This window comes from Salmo trutta, chromosome 35, assembly GCF_901001165.1.
Source record: "Salmo trutta chromosome 35, fSalTru1.1, whole genome shotgun sequence".
In the NCBI taxonomy this organism is placed as follows: domain Eukaryota; kingdom Metazoa; phylum Chordata; class Actinopteri; order Salmoniformes; family Salmonidae; genus Salmo; species Salmo trutta.
In genome coordinates this window covers 14,891,551-14,903,953 of record NC_042991.1, presented here as the reverse complement: position 1 = coordinate 14,903,953, position 12,403 = coordinate 14,891,551, and the positions used below count along the sequence as shown (strand labels likewise).

Genomic DNA, 12,403 nt, shown 5'->3' with positions numbered 1-12,403 from the left:
ACAAATGTAAACGCCTGGAGTTAGCGGAATGGCATTGACAATTGGATTGGAACCGGTGCTATGGTCAGATTACATGGAAATAGAGCTCTTTGGCCACCCACACCAGTAGTGGGTTCTGCATCAAAATAAGGATGCATAAGCAGAAAAGAAATCCACACCTACTGTAAAATATGGTGGTGGATCTTTGATGTTATGGGGCTATTTTTCTTCCACTGGGTCCTGGGTATGGTCGCAAATGAAAGGTATTTTACTGGAAACTTTCGAAGTTTACCAGTAAAATGCCAAAATGTTGGTATATTTCAAGGATTTTATGTAATCTATCACAAGACATCTAGTGGCCATTTTAGGTCCTTCAGATTATCACAGGTGTCTAATAATCTCTGACCCTCTGTGTGGCCTTATCACATGTAAAATATACTAAGTAATTTAATAAGATGATAAAAAAATAGAATGACAAAGCTGTAAAACATTATCCTAATGTTCAGCAAGACACACATCAAAATCCACAAATAAATTGTTAAATTACCACAAAATCAACATTTTACAATGGCCATGTCAGTCTCCGGACTTGAACATTGTAAGAGGGCAGTCCATAAGCGCAGACAAAGGATATCAAGGATATGGAAAGATTCTGTATGGCGGGATGGTGTAAAGTCACTCCCAATTTGTTTTCCAATCTCATAAAATATTTTAGGAAAAGGCTCAGTGTCGTTATCCTCGCCAGGTGAGGTATTGAAAGTTATTGAAAACAGGGGTGTACCTTTGAGAAAAAAATGATTACCTGTTAAACAGAATCTCTTTCACAGAGCAATTGTATTAGCATAAAATAATATAATTACCCCATTTTTATATTCAGTGTCTGATTTGTTACTTTTGCCCATCGACCAATCGCTGTTCTTCATTATGAGGCATTGGAAAAGTTCCCTGGTCTTTGTAGTTTACTCCGTGCTTGTAATTCACTACTCGACTGAGGAACCTTACAGAGGTTGTATGTATGGGGAAATCTTTCAAAAATCATGTTGACCCCTGCAACTTATGTGATTTCTAAGCCAATTTTTTCTCATGAACTAATTTAGGCTTGCCATAACAAAGGGGGTAAATCATTTTACAACCAATACATTTAAGTTATTTAGATTTAATTTTAAATTTGTAAACATTTATAGAATGTACTTTTCACTTTCACATTATGGAGTATTTGTCTATGCAGATCAAAAATCCAAATTAAATCAATTTCAATTCCACTTTGTAACACAACGGAGGTGAATACTTATTATAGGCACTGCAAGTAGATATCAGGTAAATAGCATCTGAAACAGTATTGTAATATAAAGGGTTACTTTAACAGCCTTCCTCTTTTCTATGTGGACCTCAGGCTCTCCAGCTGGGCTCGGACATTCTCCCCCAGTACAAGCAGGAGGCACCCAAGACGCCGCCCCACATCATCCTCCATTACTGCACCTTTAAGACCACCTGGGACTGGGTCATCCTCATCCTCACCTTCTACACAGCCATCATGGTGCCCTACAATGTCTCTTTCAAGACCAAGCAGAACAATTTGGCCTGGCTCGTGCTGGACAGCGTGGTAGATGTCATCTTCCTTGTGGACATTGTGCTCAACTTCCATACCACCTTCGTTGGGCCTGGTGGAGAGGTCATTTCGGACCCAAAGCTGATTCGAATGAACTACCTGAAGACCTGGTTCGTCATTGACCTGTTGTCCTGCCTGCCCTATGACATCATCAATGCCTTTGAAAACGTAAATGAGGTAGGCCCTGAACATACTTGAAATGTTGTTCTCCATAGTTTTTGACCAAGGGCATACTCAATCAGTATACCTTTTGAACCTTTTTGTCCTCAGAAAGATTGATCTGAACTGTGGTCCCCCAGTCAAGTCAGAGAGTAAAAGGGGAGGCTCAGTTAAGTCTAAGTATGTCAGAGAAGCGCAGTGATATATTTACTTTTAGTCTTAGCTTGATTGTTTCCCAGGCAACATGCATCATTTCCCTTCTGAGGCTTACTAGTAGGTGAATCCTCAGCATGGGTGGAATGCAATTAAACATCAAAATTACTCTGAGCCAAGATTTCAATAATGGGGTGCTTTTCGGTGACATCTAGGGCTTGGGATATTGTTCAATCAATTTTGATGCACTTACAGTCCAATAGACAGAGTCTTGCTTTGGCATGTAGGAATCAACATGGACGGCAAGCTCTTGTCTCTGTCAGTATTGCCCTTTTAATTCCTGTATAGATGGGAGAAGATGGATAGAAGAGGTTATTAGCCTAACAATAAATGCAGTCTCTCTTTTCTTCCAAAGCTGCCCACATACATTTCCTTCATGCTTATATGGGAAAATATATATTACAATACAATACAATACATGTGTGGGATATACTATTTACACTGAACAAAAATATAAAGACAACATGTAAAGTGTGTGTCACATGTTTCATGAGCTGAAATAACAGATCGCAGAAATGTTCCATACGCACAAAGCTTATTTCCCTCAAATTTTGTGCACGAATTTGTTTACATCCCTGTTAGTGAGCATTTCTCCTTTGCCAAGATAATCCATCCACCTAACAGGTGTGGCATGTCAAGAAGCTGATTAAACAGCATGATCATTACACAGGTGCACCATGTGCTGGGGTAATAAAAGGCCACTCTAAAATGTGCAGTTTTGTCATACAACACAATGCCACATATGTCTCAAGTTTTGAGGGAGCTTGCAATTGACATGCTGACTGCAGGAATGTCCACCAGAACAGTTGCCAGAGAACTGAATGGTAATTTTTCTACTATAAGCTGCCTCCAACATCGTTTTAGAGAATTTGGCAGCCTCAGAACCGCAGACCACGTGTAACCATACCAGCCCAGGCCCTCCACATCCGTCTTCATCACCTGTGGGATCGTCTGAGATCATCCACCCGGACAGCTGATGAAACTGTGGGTTTGCACAGAAATCCTTTGGTTGTGCAAACTGTCTGAAACCATCTCAGGGAAGCTCATCTGCGTGCTTGTCATCCTCACCAGGGTCTTGATCTGACTGCAGTTCGGCATCGTAACCGACTTTAGTGAGCAAATGCTCACCTTCTATGGCTACAAACACGCTGGAGAAGTGTGCTCTTCACGGATGAATCCTGGTTTCAACTGTACTGGGCAGATGCCTGTATGGCTCCTCTTCTTTCTATTCTGGTTAGAGCCAGTTTGCACTGTTCTGTGAAGTGAGTAGTACACAGCATTGTATAAGATCTTCAGTTTCTTGGCAATTTCTTGCAAGAAATAGTCTATTCTTTTCTGAGAAATGAAGGCTAACGAGTTTCAGAAGAAAGTTATTTGTTTCTGGTCATTTTGAGCCTGTAATCGAACCCACAAATGCTGATGCGCCAGATACTCAACTAGTCTAAATAAGGCCAGTTTTATTGCTTCTTTAAATCAGTACAACAGTTTTCAGCCATGCTAACATAATTGAAAAAGGGTTTTCTAATGATCAGTTAGCCTTTTAAAATGATAAACTTGGATTAGCTAACACAACGTGCCATTGGAACACAGGAGTGATGGTTGCTGATAATGGGCCTCTGTAGGCCTATGTAGATATTCCATAAAAAATCTAATGTGTCCAGCTACAATAGTCATTTACAACATTACCAATGTCTACACTGTATTTCTGATCAATTTGATGTTATTTTAATGGAGAGAAAATGTGCTTTTCTTTCAAAAACAAGGACATTTCTAAGTGACCCCAAACCTTTGAACAGTAGTGTACATATATATGTACACACACACACACACACACACACACACACACACACACACACACACACACACACACACAATATAATAAACAACACCAAAAAGGCAGACCATATGCTATCCCGGGCATTTCTCTCTCTGCCACCTACTTTAATCTTACCACTCACTTTTGAGACATGCTACTATTTAGCAAATTTTTCAGTGAGAACTTTAAACTACCTATAGAGGTTATAAGTTTCAAATTCTTTGGAAGATTATTCCAAAGAATGGCAGCTGAGTATAAAAATGTTTCTTTCCCCATACCACTTTTAAATCTAAAAGGAACAATGTCAGTTTGACTCCTTCTAGTTGAATAGTTATGGTTAACCCTTACTAAGTTAAAGTAGTTACACAAGTATCTGGGGACCTTACTGTGGACAATCTGATGTACAAGACACAATTTTATCTGAGCGACTCTCTCCTCCACTTTAAGCCATCTAAGCCTTTCAAGGTGGGAATAGTCAAGATGCGTAAGTGCTGGAAGTTTAAGAATAATCCTGACTAATTTGTTCTGAGATGTCTGCAATTTATTTTTTTATATCTGGGGGGCACTATTGTACCAGGAAGAGCATGCATAATCAAAGTGGCACTGAACTAGAGCCCCTACCAATGTCCCCATTGCATTCTTATCAATATATTTGGAGGTTCTAGCCAGGAACCTAATTTTATGGTTCACTTTGGCAATAACATTTTGTGCCATGCTCTCCCCTGTCAGATGGTTATCTAGCACACATCCAAGATACTCAACATATTATTTTGCTGCGACTACTATGTCATCTACTACCACCTTAAAATCTGGGGATTTCCTCAGTTTCACTTTGGACCCGAACAAGATGGACTCTGTTTTTCCAAGGTGAAGTGACAGCTTATTGTCATATAGCCATTTACTGACATTCAGAAGTTCAGCACTGAGGGCTTTCTCAACCACATTTTTGTCTTTGTGGGAAACCAACGGTGCAGAATCATCCGCATATACTAAAAGGTCACATGTACAGGCAGATTTCAGATCATTTATATACAATAGAAATAAAAGTGGACCCAGCACATTCCCTTGGGGTACCCCACAGTTCAAGCTTTTGGGTTTAGACAGGGTCCCATCCACATCCACCATCTGTTTTCTTCCTTGCAGGTAAGAGCTGAACCATTTTACTGCTAAGTTGTTAAAGCCCATGGCTCTTAGTTTGATTAACAGAATGTCATGATCCACTGTATCGAACGCCTTTTGGAGATCTAACATAACCATACCTAAAAATCCCCCTCCATCTACTTCCTTCCTTATGTGATCAGTCAGATATAGTAGACGGGTGTCAGTGGAATGGGATTTCCTGAAGCCAGATTGGAGCTCATAGAATAGGTTATGTAAGGAAATATAACTGTCAATCTGCTTGAACATAATCTTTTCCATGACCTTCGATAAAGCACACAGGGTTGAGACAGGACGATAGTTTCCATGATCTAACTTATTCCCTTTTTATATAAAGGAATGACCCTTGCAAGTTTTAGTTCACTGGGATAACACCCTAGTTCAATAGACAGATTCACAATGTGAGTTAAACAGGGGGTGATAATTACCGCAGCATCCTTTAGAAATCTGTCAGGAATGTTGTCAAGGCCAGTTGCTTTGGAATGGTCAAATTCTTTCAGCCTCTCTAGCACAGTTGACTCAGACACCTTTTCAAATGAAAAATCCATTACTTGAAACCCCTGCTGTGAGTAAAACTGCTGGACATGACTCTCCCCATAGCAACCTGATTGACAAGGTAACTTGCTAACTAATGTATTAGCTTTAGTTGTAAAATAGCTATTCAGACTGTCTGCAACCATGGTCTTGTCTGAGCTGTGTCCAACCTAAGATTGAGAGATTTGGTCTTTAATCTGTTACTGTAACCCAACAGCTTCAGACACTTCCATAATTTACTCGGACAACTATTTTGTCATTAAAATATTCTTTCTTGGCCTTCTGTATCATCCTGTTGACCTCCATTTCTTAATTTCTTATAGTCTATAAATATATAATCTGCCCTGGATTTCCTAAACTCCAGAAAGCGTTAATTTCTACGCTTAATTGCCTTTAAAATGTTATAATTTATCCATGGTTCTGTTCTTTGCTTAATTCTAACCTGTTTTACTGGAGCCTGCTTATCTGCAGCATGTAAAAACAATTATTTAAAATTGCCCCAGGATTTCTCCACCTCTTTGCATTTCAATACAGCAGACCAGTCTAATTTGCTCAGACAATTAACAAAAATATCTGCACTATAATTCTTCATAGCCCTAATTTTTATTAAGTTATGATAATTAAAAACTTTTTTCTGAACCTTCCTACTACAGAAAATGATGGAATGATCACTGAGCCCATAGTTTACAACGCCACTGTTTGATATCCTTGATCTATCCGACACCAACACAAGGTCAATGATGGTTTGGGTAGAAGGAGAGACCCTGTTGGGCTCAGTAATCAGCTGGTATAAATAGATTACAAAAATGATTAAGAGCTTTAAAAGTAGCATGGCCTTTTTGAGCATATCTGTATTAAAATCACCAGTAACAATAACCTCTGATTTATCAAAGTCTGTACAAGTCTTCTCCAACAATTCATCAAACTTGTACTGGTCTGGTGGTCTATAATAGGTTCCAACTATAATAGGTTTACATTTCAGTAATAAAATGTCCCACCACACAGCTTCAATCTCATCATGGTTTAAATCTGATCTATAGTTGAACCCAATATCTGATTTTACATAAATACAAACTCCCCCGCCTTTGTGATTGCGGTCTCTTCTAATTACTACATAATTTTCAACTTCAATCTCAGCGTTTTTATCGAACCATCCAACCATGTTTCGGTAAAGCAAAGCTCTCCCACCTTACAGTTACTAGAAAGTAGGCAAATGTCCTCACTCTTAGGAAGAAGACTTCTAACGTTGAGATTACATTTTCTAGAGTTAAATTCTCCTCCTCTGTTGGAACTGTCAGCTGAAATTGTTTACTTGAGATGAGTGTTGACTCTGTGCAGTCCAATCGCCGCAATGAAGCTCCATCCAGGATTCGCGCTCGCATTTGAAAGAGATGGTCGTTGCGCTTTCCCTTCTGACCCTCTCTATTATAGCGAATGGATTTATCGCTAAAAAACGGGCCAGGGCACTGATGTTCATCTCCAAACAGCAACAGGCATAGGATAATTATTAGGATTCCACCATCTATTTGGCGTTTTCCCCCGACCATAATCACCCTTTTGGAGGCCAAAATGCTTAGTGCCAATCTGGTCTTCGAACCTGATCTTCTGATTAAAACCGCGTACTTTGTCAAAAGGACATTGACTTGATGTACAAAAGGGGCCAGTATCTATAAACGTTAATATAAAAGCGTGGATAAAAAACACTGCCAACACGCCAAACTTTCCGGCTGCCATCTTCAAAAGCAGTGTGCTTAAACTAATAACACAAAATATTGTATTTTTCTTGTCTTTATTGAATACATAATTTAAACATTCACAGTGTAGGTTGGAAAAAGTACGTTAACCCCTGGACTAATGACTTCTCCAAAAGCTAATTGGAGTCAGGAGTCAGCTAACCTGGAGTCCAATCAATGAGGCGAGATTGGAGATGTTGGTTAGAGCTGCCTTGCCCAATAAAAACACTCACAACATTTGAGTTTGCTATTCACAAGAAGCATTGTCTGATGTGAACCATGCCTCGAACAAAAGAGATCTCAGAAGACCTAAGATTAAGAATTGTTGACTTGCATAAAGCTGGAAAGGGTTACAAAAGTATCCCTTAAAGCCTTGATGTTCATCAGTCCAAGGTAAGACAAATTGTCTATAAATGGGGAAAGTTGAGCACTGTTGCAACTCCTAGGAGTGGCCATCCCGCAAAGATCACTGCAAGAGCACAGCGCAGAATGCTCAATGAGGTTAAGAAGAATTCTAGAGTGTCAGCTAAAGACTTACAGAAATCTCTGGAACATGCTAACATCTCTGTTGACAAGTCTACTAGTAAAACACTAAACAAGAATGGTGTTCATGGGAGGACACCACGGAAGAAGCCACTGCTGTCCAAAAAAAACAATCTGCACGTCTGAAGTTTGCAAAAGTGCACCTTGATGTTCCACAGCGCTATTGGCAAAATATTCTGTGGACAGATGAAACTACAGTTGAGTTGTTTGTAAGGAACACACAAAAAAAGGCACAGCACACCAACATCAAAACCTCATCCCAACTGTAAAGTATGGTGGGGGGAGCATCATGGTATTGGGCTGCTTTGCTGCCTCAGGGCCTGGACAGCTTGCTATCATCAACGGAAAAATGAATTCCCAGGAGAATGTTAGGCTATCTGTCCGCCAATTGAAGCTCAACAGAAGTTGGGTGATGCAACAGGACAACGACCCAAAACACAGAAGTAGATCAACAACAGAAGAACATACCCCTTCTGGAGTGGCCTAGACAGAGTACTGACCTCAACCCGATTGAGATGCTGTGGCATGACCTCAAGACAGCAGTTCACACCAGACATCCCAAGAATATTGCTGAGCTGAAACAGTTTTGTAAAGGTGAATGGTCCAAAATTCCTCCTGACTGTTGTGCAGGTCTGATCCGCAACTACAGAAAACATTTGGTTGACGTTATTGCTGCCAAAGGAGGGTCAACCAGTTATTAAATCCAAGGGTTCACATACTTTTTCCACCTGCACAGTGAATGTTTACACGGTGTGTTCAATAAAGACATGAAAATGTATTATTGTTTTTGTGTTATTAGTTCAAGCAGACTGTGTTAGTCTATTGTTGTGACCTAGATGAAGATCAGATCAGATTTTATGATCAATTTATGCAGATATTCCGGTATTTCCAAAGAGATCACATGCTTTTTCTTGCCACTGTATATGGAAAAACACAATTTTCTTCAAGTTTTGTTTTGCAATACATTTTATACTCGTTTTACCTTTAAAGTTATTCAAGATAATTTGTGTGGATTAAAATATAGATGGGCTTGCTTTAAATTGGACGGGCACTGAAATGTGCTACTTAGGCCTTGGGGGCATGGAAGCCCTTCATACACACCCCTTAGGACATTGCAGAAGCTGCTAGACCTTTATATCAGTGTGAGTGCAATATAGGCTCTGGGAAGAGAAACAGAGAGAGACAGTAAGAGAGCGAGAGTCAGAAGGACAGAGATGGAGACAAATGTGGATGGAGATAATTCAGAAGCTGAGAGCAGGGGTGAGTAAAGAATGATTGGAAAGAGGTGTGTGGAAATACAGAACAAGAGGGAAAGGGTAAGAACACCAGAGGTGTAAAGGAGAGAGAATATTGGAGTATTCATAGTTTACATTACAGAAACTGGACTCTGGAATGGAGACTCATGGGAAATCAATATTGCCTCTCGTTATTCTGTCTCAAAGCTTTGTCCACCCAGAGCCCTGCAAGATGTGTGTTTCCACTGAGTGGGATCTCATACAAAAGACCACAGCAGTCCAGGAGCACACACCAGCTGTAAGAATGTCACTCCTCAATTATTGTCACCCTCACAGATACAATAGTGGTTGACCTTAAATGTATCATCTTTTGGCTGACACTAGCTTATACAATTTTGTTGAGATGGCAAGTCATTTCAACTGCCACTCCCAGACAACACATTTTGGTGAATAATGTTAAAATCAGTGCATTAATTGTTTTAAAAGCATTTTTGGTGCTGTTCATATTTTTATTAGTCTCCTGCCTATTCTGTGTGCACGTAACAGTGTGCATGTGAATGGGGTTAGTTTGTGTTTGTTTGGAAATTCAAAGCAGTGTAGGCCTCAGGTCCTGAGTGCTGAGAGCTCTCCATCCCACACACACATTTGTGTTCGTCCCATAGGGCAATCTCACACAGTCCACACACACAGTCATTTGAGGTCAACTGTAATATTTCAAGTGTTTGAGGCAATTTGCAGTTCAAACAATAACACGACCACCCTGCCTCCGTTTTGGTAAAGAGCTAAGGGATGGGGCTGGAGAAATGTAACCACTCAAATTCATAGACCGAGCTATGGCTGCAAATAACGACCATCCATCAGATAAAATGAACCACATTTTGAGGCTATGCAGTGTTTGTTTAGAATAAAAAATATTTTTTACAAACGATGGTGTAAAACATGCTTATATTTTGGGTTCTGATGTGATACGGCAGTTTAACTAAGCTCATGAGGCACCATAAGTTAAACACATTAAGAAACAATGGGTGCACAGTATATCAAACACTTAAACTAGAACACGTAGTTGCTACATCCCTGTTTGGACTTATAAATGAATGATATAAAGTGGTTGTTCCACTGGATATCTTAAGGTGAATGCACCAATTTGTAAGTCGCTCTGGATAAGAGCGTCTGCTAAATGACTTAAATGTAATGAAAATGTAATGATATAGACCCATTGATTCTTGAAGAATATAACTTAAATGCTTCATGAGCTTAGTTCAACTGTCATACCCCATCAGATCCCAAAACATAAGCTTGTTTTACTCTTTGTAAGCAATGTAAATGTAAACAAACACTGTAGCCTCATAACACCTTCTGACTAACGAGATGACAAGCCAGCACAGGTGTAAAACATACTGCCTAATGAGGTGACACCAATGGGTGCGCCCAACGTGCTAACGTCCAAACCTCGAAATATACCGTAAATTCCGGACTATAAGCTGCAACTTTTTTGCCAGGCTTTGAACCTCGCGGCTTAAACAATGACGCGGCTAATATATGCATTTTTCCCGCTTAAACATTTTTTTTCTCAAAAAAAAAACATTCTGTGACGTGCTCAGTTTTTTGGCGGCATGAAGCTTTCATTAGACCAATGAAATTGCCGAACGGGTTGAGGTCAAACAACTTTTTGGTTTACTGTTTAGATTAAATTGAGCGCTCTCAAACTTCCCATCATTCTGATTACGGTAGTCATTTTGTCACCCTCATCATGGCAAAGACACGGAGAAATGCATATGATGCAGCTTTCAAGTTGAAGGCGATTGATGTGGCTGTTGGAAAAGGAAATAGAGCTGCTGCACGGGAGCTTGGTCTTAATGAGTCGATGATAAGACGTTGGAAACAGCAGCGTGAGGAATTGACTCAGTGCAAAAAGACAACTAAAGCTTACTGCTAATTTTTTATTTTTTGTTACAAGCCGTGTTTCGTTAAAGCCTATTTATTTTTGTTACAAGCCGTGTTTCGTTAAAGCCTATTTATTTTTGTTTCAAGCCGTGTTTCGTTAAAGCCTGTGTAAAGTTAATTTGTTTCAATGTACCAGTAGGCACCTGCGGCTTATAGACATGTGCGGCTTATTTATGTTCAAAATAATATATATTTTTTAATTCAGTGGGTGCGGCTTATATTCAGGTGCGCTTAATAGTCTGGAAATTACGGTAAATGGAAGAACCAAAGACTGTAACAACGTTTTGAACTAAGGATTCTAGCTTTAAAAGCAGATTGCCCCTTTAATAACATGGGTTATATACATTAATGAAGATGTAAGCACCGTAAATAGTGGTAGATCTCTGCCAAGATGGTGAATGAGTTCTTCTGTTTTACTCTATTTTAGTTTGAGGATTTACAAACAGCTATCATCGCAATGTGCAAAAATACTGTATTGCAGCAGCATGTACCTATTAAGCGTTTGTTTTCATGGTGACTATGAGGGGGGCGATGAATTTGAATGCACATTTATAGTATAGTAAACAGTGTTAAAATGTGTTGTATACCATACAATCACAACCATTACAAAACCATTTTGAATGAAGTTCCAACCAATCAATATGAAATGTTATGGTTACTTAGGTCAACTTTGTGCACTGGGAAGGCTGTTCTGTGGACAAGAAGATGTCACCTATTGATGTAAAAAGCATAAAAGGTGTCACTATTGTCAAAACCCACTTTCAGACATTGAAAACCTGGCCCTCTATTTATTTCAAAACACAAGCTCTGAAATCACTGCTTCCCTACTCTGTTGGCTGCATTATAGAAACAACTCACTGATTCCAGACCTGGTGTGGAACAAGCGTTAAACTCATAGTTGATACATTATTGAGTGTTGTATAAGAGAGATAACCCACTCAAGAGTGAATTATAGATGTCTGAGAGGGCGTGCTCTGTTGCTTTTACTCTTTATGAGTTACAATTGGAGTAAAATGAAAGTTATACCGTGTGTAGATTGGAACTACTAACAGTATTGATTCATTCATTGCAGGGTCCTGCTTGACTTAGATGCTTGACTTCACTAAAGAGAGGCATACCCCCTTGCCTCAACATATTATTCATCAATACAAATGGCTTCTTAATGATGCAATAAGCTTTTAATCATTCCCTTATTGGAGAAATGGCAATATTGGTGTTTAGTGACTGGTATTCATGCCTAATGAAAGATACATTTTCCAGCAGACGTCACCACATTTCAAGTGAATTTAAACAGTTGTGTGGGGGTTGAACAATATAAAGTTTCAATAGATTTAAATATATATTAAGGTAAATAGATAATATACAATAGTAGATAGATAATGTATAGAAACCTATCCTCCCATGATCAAATGAGCCTACCTAGTCTTTCCTCAATTGGTGAACTTCTGTAGTGTCCTACTAATGTAAGTTGTTATATTAA

The 12,403-nt window shown here is 39.3% G+C and overlaps 1 protein-coding gene across 1 annotated transcript in view; it reads left to right on the top strand.

Moving 5' to 3' along the window:
* The window catches only part of LOC115174667 (potassium voltage-gated channel subfamily H member 5-like), a 130,992-nt gene that overhangs the window by 55,751 nt on the left and 62,838 nt on the right, over window positions 1–12,403 (top strand). The window contains exon 6 of the mRNA XM_029733425.1: window positions 1,373–1,765. Within this exon, the coding sequence (XP_029589285.1) occupies window positions 1,373–1,765 (393 nt within the window). The remainder of the gene's footprint in view (window positions 1–1,372; window positions 1,766–12,403) is intronic.